The 21,918-nt window shown below is 34.8% G+C and overlaps 4 protein-coding genes across 5 annotated transcripts; 2 read left to right on the top strand and 2 right to left on the bottom strand.

Annotated features, from left to right (window-relative positions):
- Positions 1–836: 836 nt before the first annotated feature.
- Positions 837–3,739, top strand: LOC133303469 (pentatricopeptide repeat-containing protein At3g24000, mitochondrial-like). The gene is made up of 2 exons (XM_061503380.1): positions 837–1,019; positions 1,387–3,739. The coding sequence occupies exons 1-2, from the start codon at positions 927–929 to the stop codon at positions 3,553–3,555; spliced, it is 2,262 nt and encodes a 753-aa protein (XP_061359364.1). The 5' UTR covers positions 837–926; the 3' UTR covers positions 3,556–3,739.
- A 221-nt stretch (positions 3,740–3,960) lies between these two features.
- LOC133303467 (CBL-interacting serine/threonine-protein kinase 8-like) lies at positions 3,961–9,759 on the bottom strand. 2 transcript variants are annotated; one of them, XM_061503377.1, is made up of 14 exons: positions 9,530–9,759; positions 8,638–8,700; positions 8,157–8,228; positions 7,924–8,031; positions 7,769–7,843; positions 7,600–7,653; positions 7,365–7,490; positions 6,978–7,067; positions 5,953–6,075; positions 5,366–5,485; positions 5,003–5,119; positions 4,727–4,783; positions 4,552–4,626; positions 3,961–4,465 (listed from the first exon to the last, which is right to left on the bottom strand). In XM_061503377.1, exons 1-14 carry the CDS (start codon positions 9,686–9,688, stop codon positions 4,364–4,366), a joined length of 1,341 nt encoding a protein of 446 aa, XP_061359361.1. In that variant the 5' UTR covers positions 9,689–9,759; the 3' UTR covers positions 3,961–4,363. The 2 variants fall into 2 exon arrangements, with proteins under 2 accessions (XP_061359361.1, XP_061359362.1); XM_061503378.1 differs by lacking the exon at positions 8,638–8,700.
- A 6,602-nt stretch (positions 9,760–16,361) lies between these two features.
- Positions 16,362–19,710, top strand: LOC133303466 (glycine-rich domain-containing protein 1-like). Its single transcript, XM_061503376.1, has 8 exons — positions 16,362–16,533; positions 16,701–16,818; positions 16,925–17,182; positions 17,517–17,972; positions 18,098–18,630; positions 18,856–19,051; positions 19,213–19,365; positions 19,461–19,710. The coding sequence occupies exons 1-8, from the start codon at positions 16,376–16,378 to the stop codon at positions 19,542–19,544; spliced, it is 1,956 nt and encodes a 651-aa protein (XP_061359360.1). The 5' UTR covers positions 16,362–16,375; the 3' UTR covers positions 19,545–19,710.
- Positions 19,711–19,980: 270 nt separating this feature from the next.
- On the bottom strand, positions 19,981–21,624 carry LOC133303475 (protein PAL OF QUIRKY-like). The gene has a single exon (XM_061503387.1). It carries the CDS (start codon positions 21,436–21,438, stop codon positions 20,179–20,181), a length of 1,260 nt encoding a protein of 419 aa, XP_061359371.1. The 5' UTR covers positions 21,439–21,624; the 3' UTR covers positions 19,981–20,178.
- Positions 21,625–21,918: the final 294 nt, after the last annotated feature.

The raw sequence follows: 21,918 nt of genomic DNA, 5'->3' as shown, positions 1-21,918 counted from the left end.
AACTTGTCCCACTTCGCCACCAACACGCCTTAAAATAACTCGTCATGCCCCACTCCACCCCACCCCACTTTTGAAAGTGGGTTAAAAATTTCAACCCCCATGCCAATCCACCAATATATTAAAAAATGATTTTTTTTTTAAATTATACTTCCCATAAATATAAAAAGTATCAAATGAAAATAAAAGAGGTATAAAAAATATCATTAATTAATGTCTTTTAAAAAAAAAATTAACCTAGTGGATTGAACTCCTTTTGACCCACCTTTAAACAAAACAGATTTAAGCGAGTTGGCGGTTTGAAAATTTCAACCTAACCCCGCCATAAATAGTGAGTTCTCACTATCTTATAAGGATTAGATTTTAAAAAGTAAAAAACAATATCTTATAAAAAAATCTATAAAACTTAAACTTAAATAAATAAATAAATAAAATATTATTTCTCATATTATATGAGACAATTTATCTCATTCAACACAAAAAAAAAAAAAATGGATGGACCTACTTATTTATTTTCTTTCTCTCTTCTTAGTAAATCTCACTTACTTTTTTTTTGTATTGTATAAAATAATTTATCTGAAACATAAGAAACAATATTCTCTAAATAAAAAACATAAAAATCAATACTTTAACAGGAGAAAACCAAATACAAATAAAAAAGGGAAAAAAAACTCATAAAAAAAAAGTAATTATACGAACTAAAACTCAAAGCGGATTCAACTAGAAGTAATAGTTTAGTTTAACTTCATTTATTCCACATATGACCAATACTCAGCGATTGGTTGACATTGGATAACCGTTCCCTTCCTTTCACAATTTTTCTATCCAAGCAACAAGAAGATATTTTCCAAGCAAAGCAACCCAATGAATCATGCTACCAGTAGTAAAGTCCTTCCTTCATAGAATCATAGTCATAGGCTGAGTCTGCCATGGCTTCTTTCCCTTCCATTGCTGTCACTGCAACTCTTAAGCTCCACCCACAATTCAGAAAATACCCGCCAACCTCCTTTACCGTAGAGAAGGTACTCTCTCTTCCAGTTGTTGATTCAGAACATGTGTTTCATTTCTCAGAGCAACGAATGTACCATTTTGTTTGGGCTCGTGTCTTATATTAACTCCACTTTTATATTTTGGTCTTTTGTGTAGACATTTTTCTATTCATCACATAAAAATTAAACAACTACTTTAACTAGAATTATATTAATCTATTTCACTTAATTTCTTAATAACTGAAAAGTCATCGGTTCCTACGTTAAATAGTTTCTTTGCAATTATGCAAGGATAAAATGGATTTCTTTCACCCCATACTCGCTAGTCCGGTTTACCGTGGAGTGGTTTTTTATTTCACTTAATTCGATATTAACCCTGCAGTTTATATTATGCTTTCAGAGTCAAAGCATTTCTTTGCAGAAAGGCCATTTGGATCCCAGCGGGTATCTGAATTTTCGGGAAGAACTAAAAGAGGGGACAGAGGAGTTGGAGTCATCTTTCTACGTTCCCTTGTTGCAAGAATGCTTAGACAAGTGTTCCATTTCAGATACAAATATTGTTCACGGTCACGTCATGAAAACGGGTACCCATGAAGATGTTTTTGTCATGACATTTCTGGTCAATGTTTATGCCAAATGTAAGAGCATGGAGGATGCTCGCAGAGCCTTTGACAACATGCCCAGAAGAAACGTGGTCGCGTGGACCACGTTAATGGGGGGTTATGTGCATAACTCACAGCCAAAGCATGCAATCCATGTGTTTCAAGAGATGTTACATGCTGGAAGTTATCCTTCCATTTACACTCTTGCTATAGCTCTAAATGCTTGTACATCCCTGCAATCTTTTAAGTTAGGGGATCAGTTCCATGCTTACATAATCAAATACCATGTTGACTTTGACACTAGTGTTGGCAATGCACTTTGTGGTTTGTACTCCAAATGTGGCAGGTTGGAATTGGCTCTTAAAGCATTTAGGAGAATCAAAGAAAAGAATGTTATTTCGTGGACTTCTGCTATTTCCGCTTGTGGGGACAATGGTGAAGCTATGACTGGTTTAGGAATTTTTCTTGAGATGCTTTTTGAGTACATACAACCTAATGAGTTCACCTTTACTAGTGTCTTGGGTCAGTGTTGTGAAATTCAGTCTTTGGAACTTGGGACTCAGGTTCATTCGTTGTGTACTAAATTTGGCCATGAATCAAACCTACGTATCAGGAATTCTTTATTGTATTTGTATCTCAAATGTGGTTGTATTGGGGAGGCGCAAGTGTTGTTTAACAGAATGGATGATATGAGTTTGGTTTCGTGGAATGCTATGATTTCTGGACATGCACAAATGATGGAACTCACAAAGGATAATCTTTCTGCATGCCGAAGTGGATATGAAGCACTCAACATTTTTTCCGAATTGAATCGGTCAGGCATGAAACCTGATCTATTTACTTTCTCAAGTGTCTTAAGTGCCTGTAGTAGAATGGTGGCTTTAGAGCAGGGGGAACAAATTCATGCTCAGATCATCAAAACCGGGTTCTTGTCTGATGTTGTTGTGGGTACTTCACTGATTAATATGTACAATAAATGTGGAATCATTGAGAGGGCAACCAAAGCATTTCTAGAGATGTCAACTAGAACTATGATATCATGGACTTCCATGATTACAGGTTTTGCACTGCATGGCAAGTCACAGCAAGCATTGCATCTTTTTGAGGATATGAGACTGGTAGGAGTTAGACCAAACCAGATCACTTTTGTGGGTGTTTTATCAGCATGTAGCTGTGCTGGCATGGTTAGTGAAGCACTCAATTACTTTGAGATTATGCAAAAGGAATATAAAATTAAGCCTGTGATGGACCATTATGCTTGCTTGGTTGATATGTTTGTGAGGCTCGGTCGGTTGGAGGAAGCTTTGAATTTAATTAAGAAAATGCATTATGAGCCTAGTGAGTTTATTTGGTCAAACTTGATTGCTGGTTGTCGAAGTCATGGGAATCTGGAATTGGGGTATTATGCTGCTGAACAGTTATTAAGTCTTAAGCCAAAAGATAGTGAGACATATGTATTATTGTTGAATATGTACCACTCAGCTGGGCGATTTGAAGATGTTTCTAGGGTGAGGAAGATAATGAAAGAGGAGAAAATTGGAAAATTAAAGGATTGGAGCTGGATTAGTATCAAAGACAAAGTGTATTCATTTCAAACCAATGACAAGGCTTACCCACAGAGTTCACTATTATGTAAATCATTGGAGGATTTACTTGCTAAAGCAAAGAATCTTGGATATGAGATGCTAGAATGTATGGAAATAAGTGACGAAGAGGAGGAGGAAAAGACGTCCTCCCCTACCATTTATCATAGCGAGAAGCTGGCAATTACATTTGCTTTGGAGAACTTGCCAAATTCTTCCCCAATAAGAGTTGTCAAGAGCACCTTAATGTGCACGGATTGCCATAATTTTATTAAGTACGTCTCAACACTGACTGGTAGGGAAATCATCGTTAAAGATAGTAAGCGGCTTCATAAATTTGTCCATGGACAATGCTCCTGTGGGAATTTCGGTGGTTTTCTCTGATATTCTCGAAGCAGTAGCAGCTACATGAGTTAGTAATCAAAAAGCTGACCATCAAAAGCTAATACATTCTTTACACCTCTACAATTACTATTGACACATTATTGATTAGTTTTAAATTGTTATGGGAAGTTAGCTTTTAAATTGTGATTATAGCTTCCTAAAAATATAGAATAGCACGTATTGCTTGGACATGTTTACTCTTCTTAGACATGAATAGCGTGTATTACTAGGTTATGCATGAAAGCGTAAAACTAAAATAAATAATGCTGGGGCAGGATATGCGTACCAGACATTTAACATCTCAACAGTAAAATGATGAATAAATTGTATTTCGTGGTTTTTTCTGCTAATTTTGGTCATGCACCGGGAAAAAAAAAATCACATCAACTAACATAACTCGTGCACTGCAATATACTGTAGTGGTGACTGTTATGATGAGACAAAAAACCTGAAATAAGATTCGTACTATTCAATCAACACTTCACTCTTACTACAGGACCAGGATGCCTTGTAATGGTAGGACAAAAAAAACAGAGATTTTTTGAGATTTACAAACCAACCTTACAAAATTGTAGATATATAATTTTCGTGAATCTTTTCTCTTTAGAATGTAATTTGATCTTCTATAGGGATAGAAAAAGCCTGGATGGATTAGCCGAGCTGGCTTTTTAACCTTTACAAGCAGGGCTCAGGTGTTTCTATTCTATGTGAACACTTGTAAACCCCAATGTATCTTCCATAAGCAGATAGCTTTTGTTTTTTCTCCTTTTCTTTTCAATCAGAGCAGAAGATACCACAGGTGATGAAACTACTGTCTTTTGCTTTTAGTCTTGGAGATCCTTAATTTGCTTGTTTCATGAGGCGGTTTCCAGATGATATCCTCAAGATTGCTACAAAAATTCTTGTGGAACTGAAACATAGAGGAGCTACCTTTTTGTCATAAAATAAAATACAACTAAGGTCAAACAAACCGCAAAAGCATATCTCAAAACTGACCTCGAGATATTCACCTGCGTCTCCAGCTGCTTTCTGAATGTCCACCAAGAAAAATGTGGGAGCAACTTCAAAAACCTTTTCAAGCAAAGAAGGGAAAAAGAGATCAGGAAACAATTAAATTGTTACGCAAAATGTTTAGGGAATGTTGAAGTCTAGTAGAGAGATAGAAACTTACTTCCAGCATAACTGAGATATAAGAAGTTTTATTCGCTGAAATACCCTCTACTCTCATCTGAAAATTTAGACCAATATCACTTCAGATTAATAAAAGTAAGAAACTGTGGCAAGTTTAATCTTCAGAAGAATTAACAGATGGTAAGTATTTAGGTTGATTTTTAAGAATAGATAACAGAACAAATGATACAATATTATCCAGAACAATAGCGGTGGAAAGATGTGAGAGCGGCAAACTGGTAAAGCAATTTACTGTGACATATTAGAGGCCACAAACCTTATAGTTGCGAATATGCGTCTTAAACCCCATTGATTGTGCCACAACTTCCATACTCGATAAAACCACCTTTGCAGGCTTTTGAGTGATGAAGCGCTTTTGGTATTTTGTAGAGTCCTGTAAGAAAGGATATAAGAGAAACAAACATGACTCACACCTTAATAATGCAGAACATGGGAGGTGAAATGATGCATTTTTGTCATAGCATGCCACCTAACTTGGACAGGACTACAACTACAAGCTATACTTTTGCAAAGTTTCATTAAGATATTAAATGGGAAGTTATTTGACATCTTAAATATTTGCAGATATGATTATTGAGCCAGAAAATGGCAAGCAAACAACAATGTCATGATAAAATACCTGTCTACTATCAAAGAGTGTTGCAAGGTTTAAGCCTTCAGATAAAATTATCAAGTCGAATGCATTAAGAATTAGGGGACCCCTGCTCTCATTCTCACATTGTTGATTAGCCCTCTGATCCTTCAGTGACAAAATAACATGTCAACATAACAGAGAAGATAATTTCCATATGAATGCACCAGGAAAAAGTAAGCTTACTCCTGAATTGAAGAGAAGGGACCTAAGTTATAAAAGACAACAGTGACAGTTTTTGCAATCGCATCAGTTCCTTTCAATTAAAATTTGCTTCTTCATCATTGATCTTTTGATTTTTCAGCACACCATAAGTTTGAACGCATTAATTGTTTTCAGACATTGTACAACTCAAAATATCTTTTGCTAATATTGTTATTTTGTATCCTTGATGAACTACTCTAGAAAAATTTAAAGGCATCTAGGAGGACAGGGCATTGGCAATACATTAAGTTCATTCTAAAGATATGAAGCTGATTGGATACATTAGGAAAAGTTAAGCTGGATTAGCTTAAATACAAAAATTTCACACAAAATTCAACTGGACACAATGCAGAATTAAAAAATAAACAGACCTCGGCATTGTCAAATGCAGCATTTACATCATCCAGATTTACATCTTCATACTCAAGGAGACTGACGGGAACATAGCCTTTTTGAAACCACTCATCATTTCTAATCTGCTGAATGGTTATACGCTGAAATCAACATGCACACAGAGATGGGAATGGGAAAGAGACTTGTGAGAAACGAGTTTTACTATAAATGAAGTACACATTAAATACACTAGGACATTAATATAAATACATTATAGCGTTCATGTAAACTAAAACAAGCTCCACAACAAATAAATGCAAGAAATGCATGAACTGTAAGAATGAACACAACATGTTCGTTGATACTCATGGAACCAATATCTCTAAAGGATCGAGAAGTATTTGGTGAAATATAATTTTTAGTCAAGTTTGTCTTGATGAAATAGATAAATGAAAAAAGTCAGATCAATCCAAGAAAGCAAGATATTGCTGGCCTAACAATATTAAAATATTACGTAAAAGCATAAGAATATTAATTTCCTAATTCATCTTTTATATCATTATTTGCCAGCCAATATTATTAAGGGGGAAAACTGAGCAAGAACTTTTGTTTGGAACACAAACTTTCACCGGAGGTCATCCATTTTACATTTTAAAATAAGTCTAAATAAAGAAGTTAGCATTATATATCAACAATTTGAAGGACAACATTACATTAAACATCATTTCTAATGGTGAACGAAATTATAATATATATTCAATCCCAATGACCCATGCCACAACAGAAAAGCCACCAAGAATTAGATCTGAACAATCATTTTTTTTCTTCCATTTATCTTTAAAGGAGAAAAGTCATACAGCTCATAATCATGCTTGACAACTACATATCATCACAGTCATAGCCTTTCTAGATGCCTGGTAATAAAACATGAACAACTCAGAGACCCAACTTATTTTCTGTTTCTGTGCTCAGACAACATTAATTATAAATTGACAGTGAGAGGCTGTCTCAAAACTATTTTGACAGTTAGAAGAAAATCTTGTTCTGCAAAGCCAATTCTTACATGTTCAGGATTTGGGTCCAAAATTCTATGTATCAAAGATTTTGCTCCCACATGAAACCAAGGAGGGCATGAAAACTCTGCTTTCTCAATCTGCAAGGGAGTAAGAAAGGAAAATCAACAGCATTAATAATAATCTGAATTTTCATTTTGAACAAAGCATGTTGATAAGAAGAAACTATTAGACAAAGCAGTATTTCCGGAGCATTTCAAAAAAAAAAAAAACTTTTTCACATGAACTTGTAGGAACAGCCTGGCGCCTCTTAAATAATGCAAGAGACATTATTCCATTTCACTATATGCAAGATAAATATTTAAAACAAATATTTACAACTGGGGATCCCATCTACTCTACAGTAAAATACATATTTGACAAGTCTAAATTCATGCCTTCTTGTATAACGTGGTTAGATCAAGCTCATCAAAGGGAAGATAACCAGCCATTAGAACATAGAGGATAACCCCACAAGACCAAACATCTGCTAGAGCACCATTATAACCCTTGTGACTGAGTACCTGAGATCACAAAGATAAATGTCAAATGCAGAAGCCATGTAACGAATATTACGTAGCTGAAGTTGAAATAAATGCATATTCACAAAGCAGTAAGAAACACATGTATTACCTCAGGAGCCACATAATTAGGAGTTCCACAAGTTGTCCGAAGCATACTAACCCCCTATGAGAATTTTCACAAATTTAATAACATTCGACAAGTATGAAAACATTTTATTATATCATTTCATCCACATTAATTGAAGTCAAATTTAAGAATTATTTGTAAACAAACTCACCTGTTCAGGAAATGCACTCAAACCAAAATCTGAAATCTTTATATTTCCTTGTGAATCAAGTAAAAGATTTTCAGGCTGCAGAAGGACAAAGAAAACAGTTAAAAGAAATCATGATAAGAACAAAGACAGCATTCCAGATCCAAGCCAATGCAAACCTTTAAATCTCTATGATAAACTCCCTTACTGTGGCAATAATCTACACCATCAATAAGCTGTTGGAAATATCTTCTAGATTCAGCTTCACTAAGACGCCCATGGTGTACCTGCACCATTATTTTTATTTTCATTGTCAACATCTTCAGTAACAGGAAAAGTATTGATAAAAAATCAAGATAAAAGCTAAAAAAATAAAAATAAAATCAATAGATCCATCTTGAGCACTACTCACAATTTTATCAAACAGTTCACCACCTGTAATGAACTCCAATATGATATAAATCTTGGTACGGCTTGCTAGAACCTGAAGAAAATCATATTTCAAAACAGAATAAAGCACTTGTGTATGGGGACAGCCAGCAAGAGAGAAGTGTTATAATGACTTATTGGAGAAAATATTTAGTCAGTGTGGCTCTTCTTCTAAAACATTTTCAAGGAAAATAATATGAATAAGAGAAAAGGAAATTTTCAAACCAAGACAGATTCTGCAAAGATATTTCAAATATTTGTCCTCTCTCCAAGCATTTATAGAACGGAAAATTCTATAACTCTAGTTTACTTTATTAACCTGAAAGGACTTATAAAACTTACTTGATACCATATTTCATTGATATTCAGTCATCATGAATTGGAGAACAAGTAATTTATTTCAGAACATAAGTCAAAATGGCCCTTAATGAGCTTTAAGAATGTAGAAAGAAACAAGGTCATGCCTCATATAGACGAACAACATATGGATGTCTGACTAGCTTCATTATAGAAATCTCCCTCTTGATCTGCATTATATTTAAAAATAAAAATAAAAATAAAATACAAATTTTAAAAAAAAAAGTCATAACAGTCACATATATATTCATCAAACCTCTTGTATCTCAAATTGGAAGAAATCCAAGCCTAAGCGCCTTAGAGTCACTCTGACTCAGTGGGATGCCAATCCAATCAAAGTATTACCATCACTCAGCAGTCAGCATGATTAATACTCATAATTCATCTTTAAAATATTAATAACCACACCGGAACTCCCACATATAACTGATCACTGCCATATGCACGATGCATAGTCACAGTGATTTATTATATAATAACTAGAAAGTGAAGCACTGAAGACACTAAAGCTTTGTGTTTTGCGAAGGTTATTGTCTACGTTGTAAAGAACCAATTCAACGCAAAAGTTTAAGCTGTTGGGTGAAGCTATCTTAATAGTTTTATACTTCTCTAACTCGCCTCCACACAAGAGCCCACTGGCCTAAAGAGTGGTTAATGCAGAGTCTCATCTACCTGTGCTAAATACTTATCTAACCTTAATGGTTTTGTTCTGATCTGATTTAGAGCAAAAATGAATTAATTGGTACTAAGTTACATTTATGTAGACGTATTTTTAGTGTGCTAAACTGATGTAACTGATCTGTTGAGTTGTTATGACAGTTCGAGACTGTTGTAACAACCTAACAGACAACTCTAAGACATAAGCAGTTCTAACTAACAGACTCAGTTATAGTGCTTTGAACTAACAGAGAGAGACAATTATAGTATGTGTTTATACTCTAATAAATGAAATGAATCATGATGAGCATGAGAAAAAAATAGGGAGAAAAGAGAGGGTACCTGGTCGACCATTTTGTGCTTGATGATGGTGCTACGATCGAGCACCTTCATTGCGACACTCTCACCAGTTTCAGTGTTCTGAGCGAACTTGACCTTAGCAAAGGTTCCTTCCCCGACGGTTCTCCCAATCTCATACTTGCCTACTTTCCTCAACACCATGCTTCTTCTCTCTTTGTTTTTCTTTCTTTTCCCAACCAGGAACTTCACCACAAAACCATGTCACAAATCAAACTTTACCAACAAGCTTCTCACTTTTTTCTGCATTTAATTAATTAATTAATTTATTTATTTATCTTCGTTGCTGTTTGTGCGGAATGGAATGATAATATAAAAGGAAGGGCAGCAGAGAAGGGAAGTTGATTGGCAGGTCTGAAAATATAATTTTCCATTTATGAAAATTGAAGCCACGTGGAAGGGCGGGGACATTGTTTGAAATTTGGAATTTCAAATATTTTGTAGGTGATCCATTTATTTTGTTTGGACTTTGGATACAAGCCGAAGAGGTTACTCATAATTCGAAAATTTGAATGAAATTTGGGATAATTTGTTAGTTGTCCAATATATATTATCCATACTTAAATAATAACATATAAATTTATTTATATCAGGATTAAGGAACCTGCTAAATAAATAAATAAAACTATAGTCGGTTAAACTCATGTATTTAATTTAGGAGAGCGTAACAAATAATAGACTAGAAATATATAATTAAAATTGGCAGAATTAGGTTGCTGGACTGGTAGAATTTGACATATGGAAGTGTATTTAATAGGTGTTCAGACATTCCACTCACGCGTTTTCAAAGCACCACCTAATTTTAAGGCTTTCTGAAATCCTTGACATACTTCTCCTTATTTAATAAGGGATCAGTGTTTTTAATATTGCAGAAAATATTATTTTTTATACACATAAAAAAATATATAGAAATTATATAGATTCACGTAAAAAGAGTAAGAAAAAAAAATGTATACATATATAAATATTTTTATATATATGGAGGAAATAAAATTATCTTCTATAATATTAGAAATATTAATCTCTTTTCAAAACATATATTCAGATATTTAAATAAAACCTAATATTTATAGAGATATGTTATTCTACTTATTTTTTTCTTACTTATTTTACCTATTTATTTTGAACATGGGTTAGAATCATTTTACAACAGTGTAAGTTACACTCTCAATCTTGTCCGTTGATCTCACTTATATCTAAGTGCTCTAATTTTTTAGTAATGTGAACATTGGATATAGTGGCGGACCTATTTGGTTTTCTACGTGTGCAAGTGCACACATAAATTTGGTCATACATTTTTTTTAATAAAGAATAGATATATTTTTTAATTAATTATGAGTGTCACTCAAGGAGCAATTTTAGTAGCTGTATTATCAGGAATAAAGCGCAGATATTAAGAAAGAAACACATCTTATTTACTGCTTATGTTTTAATAGTTTTATATCATTAAGTTGATTACTATTTTTTTATGTTAAGTTCAAGTTTTTTTTTTAGTATTATATCCCTCATATTATATGAATGAAATTTTTTTTCAAGTTATATAATATTAAAGAAAGTGAGATGACACGTTATTCAATGAATTGGTCTTGTCTTTTTCTTAACATGACAACAAATTTGGTTCATGTAACATAAGGAATATAATTTTTTTTATATTCTTTTATTTTTTAATGCATTTAAAACTTTGTTCAAAAAAAATTTCACGAAGCACTGCCCCCACATCCCATCCACTAAATATTCGGACTAAATATGCAAACATAAATAAAAATTTTTGGGTCCGCTACTAATTGGATACAAGTGGATCAATGGTCAAGATTGAGTGTAAAACTTTTAACTCTTACACTGGTGTAAGAATATCCTGCCCCTTTCAACATTATTGAATTAGAATCTCGAGAGGAGAGAGAAAAATGAGATTCTGATTCAATAGTATTGAAGATAAATAAGTAAAGTAGTCAAGATAAAAAATAGGTAAAATATCTTATCGCATGTTTATATTTATATTTGATGGTATATATAATTCATCGAAGGTAGGAAGAATTTTATATTGATAATATTAATATATTAGTTATGTCACTTTACCTTGTCTAGGTGCACATTCTAAGTCATTTAGGACGTGCATGACAACCTTTCTCGAAATAATTTTTTTTTAATTTATGTTCTCGGGAACAGAAATGGATAGAAAACTCGTTTGGTAAAACTGATATACTTTTTTGTTGATGAACCGGTTTAATTTTTGTTCTGGGAAATAAAAAAATTCTGCTTTTTTGTTCGTGGGCACAAAAGAAGAAACACTTGTCTCTCTCAATCACTCTCCACCATTACCATCACCAACATTGCCGCCTCCATCACCACCACTACCATCACCACGCCACTATCATTGCCACCACGACTGCACCATCATCGCCACCACTACGATCACCACGACGCCACCACCACTGTCATCAATCACCACTACCACCGTCACCAACCACCACCAGTATCGCCGTAATCACTGCTGTCATCATCACCATCATGCCATCACCACCACCATATCACTACTACCACCATCGTCACCGCTGCCACCACCACTATTATCACCACCACTACCATCACCACGCCACCATCACCACCACCACTATTACAATCACCACGCCACCGCCACCACCATCATCGCAGCCACTACCGTCACCATCACCACCACCACCATCGCCACTATTAATGTCGTCACTACCACCACTACCACTACTATCACCACGCCACTGCCACCTCCATCATCGCCACCATTACTACCACTGCCGCCACCACTACCGCCACCACACCATATGAAAAGGAAAGTGACGATCTTAAATTTTTTTGTGATTAATAGGAATTATTTTTTATTATATTATTTTTTGTGTTATCAAATACAATTCTTATTTTCGGAATAAAAATAGAACTTATTAAAAAAAAACTATTCCAAGGCACATAAATAAAAAAGAATTATTTCTTTTCAGAAACAGTGCCAGAAAATATAATAGTTGTCATGCACACCCTTATTCCGCATAGAAAATTTTTAAGGGAAAAGTATAGATAAAGTTATCTCCAGTGAGCACAAAACGACGTCGTTTTGAGGTTACAAGATTAACAAATTATAATGATAAATACTAATATAACTCTGCAATAAATCATAATTACAAAAATACCTTAATTTTTGTCACAAAACGACGTCATTTTATGCTCACTTGAGATAACTTATCTCCATTGACTGGAGAAATACTTTACGCAAAATTTAAATAGCTTTTCCTATAAAAAAATAAGGGAAAAACTATTCTCATGTTGCATGAGATAAGTTTTTTCTCCTACATACTCTTCGATAACTGTGCCTTATTTTTATTTTTATTTTTTTTAAATTTTTTCAAGTGGTGGAACCCACAAGTTTATCCCTATGAAATGAAATAACTTATCTCTTTTAACATAAAATTAATAAAACTCGAAAAACAATTCCTGGGCTTGGGTGCGAGCGAGAGGGCTGTCTCTCTGTTTTGTTTTCTTTCTTTTTATTCCCCTTGCTTTGCCCTCATTTTTTGTGTTTTTTTTTATAAGGAAGAGTAATTACCCTGTCACCTTTGACGGCAATTCTTTCTTTCTATTTTTACTCTAATTTCTCTAATAAAGTTATTTGAATTTAAAAATTAGATACATTTTAGACTAATTTGAAAGTTTTTTTTTAAGTAGATGACTAGTTTGAAGATTTTGGTTCTAAATGTTTTATATCGGTCATTATAATAAATTTAATTTTTGTTTTCTTAAAAATATTATCATGTTTAAGCCTTACAAATCACTAAAACTCCTAAAATTTGCGTTATCATCAATAACTTTCGAATAAGGAAAAATGTTATAAATAATAAGTTAACCTCAAATAAATTATATTTTTTCCTTTTTATTTATTTTTTTGCTATATTATAAGTATTTCTTAGCTATTATTTTGAAGGAGATTTTATTTAATATTTTTTTTGTATTTAGATTTAATTTATTTTGTTATTATGTATATTATGTATTTTATTTATCTTTGAAAAAATAATTCAAATACTCACCGGGTATATTTTTTAACTAATCATTGACAAAATTACAAAAGTAGCATATAAATGGGTTTGGTGTTTGTCATTTTAAATGATATAAGTTATGTCATTTTAGGAGAGAGACAGACACAGAAAAATGAAAATCATGAGAGAGAGAAAATGAGTGATTTTTTAATTTAAAATTTAAATAAAATTTGTTTTTCTGTGTCTGTCTCTCTCTCTTAAAAGGACAGAGTTTTATGTCATTTAAAATGACAAATAATTTTCCCTATATAAAACTAATATAATACCACCTAAACTCATCATTTTTTATTGTAATCCTGAAAACATCTTTCTATAAAATTTCGAATGCTAAATACGAAAATATTTAAGTCCATAAATTTCCAAACCTCTTAAAATTAAGGTTTTGAGAGACTAAATATTCTGAAGGAAAAAAAAATCGAAGATTTGACGAGTTATATTTTTTAAAATAATTTAAATACGTTTCTTTGCCTAAAAAATCTTTACAATATTTTAAACTCATGCTGTCATGCAAGTATACATAGTATAGTACTTTGCATTGAAATTAATTTTAATTATAAAAAGCAAGGATAAAAATAATTAATTTTTTAACCATTAACCAAAACAGATTTGGTGTGTATTCAGATAAAGCTTTTATCTATCACTTAAAATTACATTAAATCAGTTATGAATTTGAGTTGAATTCAAACCTTTTAAAATTAATTTTTTTTTTTTTTTATAACAAAAATTAAAATATTTGAAAATGAGGCCATATCAAGTGAGGAAATTTAAAGGGAAACAAAAAAAGTTGACATGAACCCAATTTTATTTTAGGGTTGGAATTGTACAATACAGTACGAAATAACGTAAAAACACATTCATTAATCAAATTTGTTTATTTTAAGGCTCTTGAACCTATATATATGTCGTCTGCTAATACACGATCAATTAATGCTTGTAAGATGAAATGATTTTTTATTATCTTAGTTGAAGTAATGAGCCTCCCAATATTGGGAGGCTCCTTACTTCAACTAGTCCCCATTTTAATTTTTATTATTTGAAAAATAATGTTTCAGAGGGAATCATATTAAATATCTTAGCTTAGTTTCTATTTTCTTCAACTTAGAACCGGTCGGACAAGCGGATTCACACCTCTTACAACCAACACAGTCCTCTATTCTTGGGGCAAAATATTCCATTTCTTTTTTTTATGTTTTTGCAAAGTGAACTTCATAGATATCATTATGGGAGAAGTTGATCGTTGAAATGATAATTTATACATCAGAAATAGGACAATTAGACATCCAACCCGTAATCGCAACGACCCAAGTCAATCTTCAAAAATTTCATCGCAATAAAAATGGGAAATATTTATACCAAACTTGCCAATTGCAAAATATCTAGTTGTTTTCAACATTTGTGGATTTATTATACTATTTTTTTTCGCATTCTTTATTTCAACATAAGAGATAAAAAAATTGGAGTTTCAAAAACCCATATAAGCAAAAAATCTCAAATATCCTTGATCATGAGACATATAATTATCACTGTAAATAAGAACATCTGAACTGAATTCTTTCTAGATAAGGAATCTCTTTCTAGTTGCTCTGGAACAATTAGGAGATTCTCTAGAAGAATTTCATCTTCGTGCTTAGTCTAATTGTTGGTTCAATTTATGCATGGCGAAAGAGGGTGTTAGAGTGGTCTGCAGTTACTGCAAATAAGTTATTTGCAGTAAGTCCAATACGACGTCATTTTGGGACGGAAATCATGGTGTTTTTGTAATTTTAATTTATTTCAGGGTTATAATAATCTTTATATTTATAATTTTTTAAGATTTCAATACCAAAACGACGTCATTTTGGGAATAAATGCAGATAACTTATCTGCATTAACTGCAGAAATATTTTTTCCTTTATTTTATGGGAAAAATATTTGTTCTTTAAAATGATATATTTGTGTCATTTCACTCTCACAAAGAGGTAAGACCCATATATTTATTTATTTTTTTGTTCACTCTCTCTCGTGATCTATCCCTTTCTCTCGTTTAAAATGACATAATTTTACATCATTTAAAATGACACACACTTTTTTTTATTTTATATAATAATATATGGGTTTTATAATTCTCATTTAACATGAGAATTTGAATTTTCCTACACACCCTTCGATTTTCGTGCTAACGTGGGTCCTACACATAATTTTTTCTTACATACGAATCCCACATACTTTTTGTCTCTACAACATGAGAATTCAATTTTCATGTTGAATGAGAAATATAAAACCCATAATATATATCTAGATATAATGCCAAGTTTCAAGGTTTGTTTTCATCATGATATTTTTTCATAGGAAATGAAGCCCAAACAAAAAGTTTATAATTTCCAACTCATGATTTTGACCAGCTCGATGAAATGAAGCCCAAGGAAATGCGTAATAGCCAATAAAGAAAACTCGTGGGTCTGTTGAGAAAGAAAATAACAAATACAACAAACCCCATCATTTCCGGACAAGAATATACGAAGTTTCGATAGGCTAGTACATCTAAATATCTAAATCCAATTCAAGGCAAGAGTATCCGCGTAGCGTATGCAGTTTCAAGTTTCAACTCAAGACTTTTCATTTTTTCTAATATGATGGCTGCTACAGAATGAGAAAGAACATTCATAAAACTTAATAGTTGGATTAAAAAATAAAAATAAAAAGACCTTCATAGCTAGGTTGATCCAAAGTTTTAAACAGTTAAACTGATCTCTTTGCCCTGCAAAGTTATGAAGGTGATGTTAAGGCAACATTAATGGAGACTCAGCAAACGTTAGAGTGGGGTGAAGCCCAGAATATCGTCTTAAGCCAAGACCTCGTAGACACAGCAAAACAACAGCTTCTGTTCCTGGCAGAGGTTGATAGGAATCGATGCCTATATGATGGCCCAGTTTTACTCAGAGCTAATTACAGGTACATACTTAATTTTTACCTAATTTTCCATTGGCATGTAACTCAAATCCTAGAATATGTGTAGTGTCTGCATATTTCCTCTGTTGTAACTTGTAATTTTAACGTTTTTTTTAAAAGGCTTGTTTTTTAGTTGTTGTGTTTATGGGTTCCTTTGTTGAACAATGCAGGTATAAATACTGTTGGCTTCCTTTACTAGCCAAGCATGCTGAGTCACCTGTGACAGAAGACCCTTTGGTTGTGCCTTTTGATTGTGAATGGATTTGGCACTGTCATAGGCTTAATCCGGTACTAATGAGCACTGAAACCAAAATCACATTCTTTCTATCTGTGAACTTGTTTTGTATAGATTTTGTTGCAATTACCCTTCAATCTGTGTGTACTTGTTTGTCAGGTGCGCTACAGGACTGATTGCATGGAACTATATGGGAGAATACTTGATGATTGGAATGTGTTATCTTCAATTCAGGGAACCAGTCAAGAGGAAACTAAAAAAATCTGGGAGACAATGTATCCAAGTGAGCCTTATGAACTTGATCTGAACAATGACTCATTGCAAGATTTTGATGAAAATTTCATGGGAGCCCCAGAAAGTACCACCAAGTATAATCTGAGTTCAGCTGTTAAAAGACAAACTACTTTCTTCTATCAGGTAATTAAGAAATTTTAGAATACCTTGTCTTTTTAAGACCTACCTACAAACTGTATCATAAACAAGTAATTGCCAATGTCAATGCTCTCAACTAGTTCATCATGTATTTTTATTGCTAAAAATATTACTGATTATCCGTAGTAGAGTAAATTTGTTTTGGGGGTAACACTTGAATCAAAGTAAGGGTGATTTGCATTCTTGACTACTCTATCAATAAAATGACTCAAAACCCTACTTGCTTATGCTTATTCATTTGTCTCCAAAATGGATGACTTAATCTTGTCCTATGTAGAATGGCAACATGAGGTAATGATGGATGCTGATGTAATGACAGGTTTCCAGGCCTCATTGGAGTGATGATACTTTTCTTGAAGGAGCTGTGGCCCGATACAAGGGGTTTCTGCATTTGATCAAGAGGAATAGAGAGAGGTCTATAAGCCGGTTCTGTGTTCCAACTTATGACATTGACCTCATCTGGCACTCTCACCAATTGCATCCTGCATCTTACTGTGAAGATCTAATGGCAATTATGGGCCAAGTATTAGAACATGATGACACCGATTCTGATCGGACCAAGGGCCAAAAGCTTGATGTTGGGTTTTCTGAAACCACCAAACAATGGGAAGAGACATTTGGTTCAAGATACTGGAAAGCAGGAGCAATGCACATGGGTCGTCCCCCTTCTCCTCTTAATGTTGATAAGTACAAAATAGATGCTATGCACAACAGTTCAGCTCCATCCAATAAAAACCAGAACCTGATGCAGATTCCACAGAAAATGCTTGTGGAGGTAGCCTTCAATATGTCTTCTGCAATTTTCTTTGTTACATGAGAAGACTCTAGCTGCTGTAATTTGTCACCTTTTTTTTGGGCATAAAAAGTTGTAACTTTTTTGGGTTCATGATTCTTATTCAGGTGATGCTTGAGATTGTTGATGTGAGAGGCTTACCATCCACGAATAAGGGCAAGCTAGTTGTATCTTTCAAGAAGAAACAGGAAGATACATTTTTCAATATCAAGAAACAAGTGAGCATTTCCTCACAGTCAGAAGGGAAACAAGTTGCTGTTTTCCAATGTGAAAGTAGTGGAGAGTTAGTCTTTGAACTCATTTTCCGTCCAAGTTTCAACTTTCGATTAGTAAGGCCAGCCAAAATATTGGGAAAAACTTCAATCAATCTGGAGGATTTGCAAAATGTAGCGTCTAAATTGCCAGTAGAAGACTGGTTAGATTTGACATCTGCAGTTAACTGGTCGAAGCCTATTAGTATTCGCATTGGTTTCTCTTTAACTCCTCCAGTTCCAGCACCATATGAGTTGCACATGGTTTCCACGCCTCCATTCATAGGAAGTTATTTTTCCTTCCTGCTTCCAAGAAAGTTCCAGCAAATAAAAAATTGGACTAATATTGTGGATGAGGCTGGCAATGTGATCATCAGCATCCAGACGCGGTAAGCCAAACTGACATGTGGAATTTTGAATGTCATTAGCTGAGTTGTTTAGCAGTTCATAAAGTTGAACTGCTAGTTCATGTTTACCCCTGAGAATGAGATTTTCTTACATCATACTGATAAGTTCTTATTGAGATATGACTACTAAGTTGAGGAGGAATTGAACTTCTAATTGCTCTTATGTTAGATTTATGCACTTTGATTTTTATTTTTTTTGCATAATAGGAACTTGACAACTGAGAAGACGAAGATTAATAATATCAATAAAGAAGTGATTGGCAGGACTGCATCCGGCGAAACTCACGTTCTTGCAGAGTTAAAGGGAACAATGTGGTCTATGTTGAACTCTGACTGGATGTTACAGATAAAGAAAACCAGTGATGAAGATAAACATGTATTTGAGCTCACAGGCGCTCGGAAGGTCATCTTCTTATTCTTGTCTTAGTTTAGATTCTTAAATCTAATACCATGCGCAGAGTTTATCATCTCAGTCACATTTCATATAAGACTTGTGCTAGGTATGCATTAATCTAAGGTTCAATATCATGCTCGTCATTACATAGGATTTATGCTCTTTCCCAGGTGATTATTTTTCCCGGTAGAAAATTGGAGTTTGAAACTCGATACTACGGAAATGAGGAAGGAAACTGCTTCATGACAGCAGTCGAATTCTCTCCAAAAGATCCCAATGGAAAAGCAGTGGCTTTGATGGATTTAGCATATGGATTTCTAGAGGTATTTTTTTCTTGTTGAACAAAAAGCGCCCCATCTAGATTTTTTATTCTCCATATAACACCCCTTTTGTCACTGTTTTAAAATTTGATGAACAGGTCAAGGAAGAGTGGCTACTATTGCCTGCGATATTATCTGCATTTGTTCTCTCTAATTTTCCTGATTTCAGTAATCAGGAGTGAGGAAGCAAATGGGAATAATTCATGCAAAGAAAATCAGAAAAGCTGCAGAAAAATACAGATGGAATCCTTGAAAATTTTAGGATCCTTTCCTCAACAAAAGCATACATATCCAATATAAAGTTTTTGGAAGTTTAGACCTATTTACGATAGGATGACTTTATAAACGAGGCTATCACTTTGGTGTATTCAGTTTTAGCTTGACATAAATTATTTATAATGTACCCTGTCCGTCTTTATAATTAGCTTATTTGAGAACAATTGACCTAGCTTATAATCCACCTAGCTTACCCACTTAATGATGTACACCAATTTCATAATCTCGTTGCTCAAGACAGCAGCAGCATCCTCATTGTTTAACAAGTGTATCGAAAAGGATTATTTAACAAACTGCAAATTCCATTTAGTTACACCCTTAAAACAATTCATGAATCCCTTCAAGTATGAATGCACCTATGCACAAATAAACAATGTCCATACCCATATACCAAAATAAAGCAAAAGAAAAACCAAAAACGACCAGCATTGTGCTACGAAAAGGAGAAATCAAAATCAAAAAGACTTATATCCAGGATCACGCACGCAGACAACAGAAAAATAAACCCTAGCAACAATCTCCCAGCACCCTTGCCTCTGCTCAATTCCAGCCTTCACCGCCGGGCGCCGCCGCAGCCTGTCGCCGCAAACCAGACCTTTCAGGTAAGTACGCAACCTGCGAATATCCACGCTCAGACATTCCCCCAACCTCTGAACCATTGTAAGCAATATTGTTAGCTGAATGCGAGTGCGAAAGCGAAACCGGTGTTTGAATGAGATACACCGGTTGACCCATTGGTCCAGTCACGGGCCGCACGGCTTGGTACATACCAGAAGGTGTTTGGATGAGATAAACCGGCTGCTGCTCGGAATAGCCACCTCCCTGGTTATGCCTTTCCTGCAAAAAGGATGCCTGGACCGATACCGGTCCAGGAACAGTAAGCGGACCGGAGTTGACTTGAGCATGAGCATGAGCATGAGCATGTGCATGTGCATGTGCCATTAACGGCGCCACATTCTCCGGATTTTTCTGAGGGTAACAGTCCACGCCGTAAACTCTGCTATTCTCTTCCTCGATTTTCCGTTGCAGAAGTTGCTCGTTGTTCCCATTCTGCAACCACTGTTGCTCTTGGATCTCCGGTTCTCTAACCGCTTGCGGATCCTCGGACCCGCACTCCGATCCCGCCGCAATTTCCGGAACAGTCGGAACAGTTTCCGCAAATTCCTGCGCTTTCGCCGCCGGAACCGCGGGATACGCGTTATCCAATCCAAACAGAAAATCAGGATTAGCCGGCTGCATTGGTGGCGGTGGAGAAGAACCTTCTAGAGGCGGAATATTCTGCACGGAGTTAAGAGCATCCACGAACCACTGCTGCTCCGGTTTCGATTCGGTGGGTTCGAGATCGATTTTCGGGGCAGAAGAAGCATTGTTAAGAGGGAAGAGGAACAACCTCAGTCTTGCTGGCTTAGGTGAGGCGCGGCACAGGCGATCGTACTCGTCCATCATGTGGTCGAGATCCTCCTCGTTGATGAGGGAGATCAAGTTGTCGAGCTCTTCGCCGGGGAGTTGGTACTTGAAGCAAACGTCGGCGTTGATGAGCGCAGAGAGCTTGGCCATGATTGCAGAGAATTTGATGTTGCGATCGACGGCGATGATCTTGGTGTCGCCGCCGACGTATGCGAGCTGGTTGTCGTGGGGCCTAGGTTGGATTTTTCCGCCATAGCTGCACACGAGCTTGACTTTGTAGGTGGTGTTGGAGGGAGGGGGTTCGTCGAAGGAGGTGTTCTCGTTTTCCACCTCGCGGGAACGAGGTGAGGAATCGAGGGAATCCGGGTGGGAAGAATGGGAGTAGTTCTCCATGAACGAGAATTTCGAAAATTGGAGAAAGGTTTTGGGAATTTGGGGAACTAGGGTTTCTAGGAAGGCATTGAAAATCAGAGGAAATTGAAGAGCGAGAGAGTAGTTGTTTGTGTGTCGAGAGAGAAAAACGGCGTGACGGCGAACAAGAGCAGAGTGTGGTTTTATGGGAGATGTTGACGGTGTGGGTGTGGGTGTGGGTGTGGGGTAGGGTGCTGAAAAAGTGTCAGATGCAGTGGTAATGTGAAAGCACCAGACAATCGCAATACCCCATATTTATTAACGCGCTATTGATTTTCAATTAATTTTATACCTTTTTTAATCAAATTTTTGATTATAAATTATTTTATCCATTGATTAAGATTATCTAAATATAGAGTAATTTATTCAAGATCTTTAGTGCTGTTGCAGTAAAAAAAGAAACAATTTCAAAATTTAGATATTGTTATGGATCGATATGAAGTATCCTTATTTTTGAAAGTT

Source organism: Gastrolobium bilobum, unplaced genomic scaffold (assembly GCF_033153095.1).
Source record: "Gastrolobium bilobum isolate Gb01-03AN ecotype WA unplaced genomic scaffold, APGP_CSIRO_Gbil_v1 utg7546, whole genome shotgun sequence".
NCBI lineage: Eukaryota > Viridiplantae > Streptophyta > Magnoliopsida > Fabales > Fabaceae > Gastrolobium > Gastrolobium bilobum.
Note: the sequence above shows the minus strand (reverse complement) of the source record. Positions and strands in the feature narration are given on the sequence as shown.

Bases quoted from the DNA above. Each gene is read 5' to 3' on its own strand.
- LOC133303467 (XM_061503377.1), bottom strand. From the start codon at position 9,688: ATGGTGTTGAGGAAAGTAGGCAAGTATGAGATTGGGAGAACCGTCGGG. The intron at 8,229-8,637 runs GCATGACCTTGT...GATTTTCTTCAG, and splicing joins ATGTTGTTCGTCTATATGAG to GTTCTAGCAAGCCGTACCAA. The intron at 8,032-8,156 runs GTGAGTAGTGCT...ATAATGGTGCAG, and splicing joins GTGAACTGTTTGATAAAATT to GTACACCATGGGCGTCTTAG.
- LOC133303469 (XM_061503380.1), top strand. From the start codon at position 927: ATGGCTTCTTTCCCTTCCATTGCTGTCACTGCAACTCTTAAGCTCCAC. The intron at 1,020-1,386 runs GTACTCTCTCTT...TTATGCTTTCAG, and splicing joins CCTCCTTTACCGTAGAGAAG to AGTCAAAGCATTTCTTTGCA.
- LOC133303466 (XM_061503376.1), top strand. From the start codon at position 16,376: ATGGAGACTCAGCAAACGTTAGAGTGGGGTGAAGCCCAGAATATCGTC. The intron at 16,819-16,924 runs GTACTAATGAGC...CTTGTTTGTCAG, and splicing joins ACTGTCATAGGCTTAATCCG to GTGCGCTACAGGACTGATTG. The intron at 19,366-19,460 runs GTATTTTTTTCT...TTTGATGAACAG, and splicing joins TAGCATATGGATTTCTAGAG to GTCAAGGAAGAGTGGCTACT.
- LOC133303475 (XM_061503387.1), bottom strand. From the start codon at position 21,438: ATGGAGAACTACTCCCATTCTTCCCACCCGGATTCCCTCGATTCCTCA.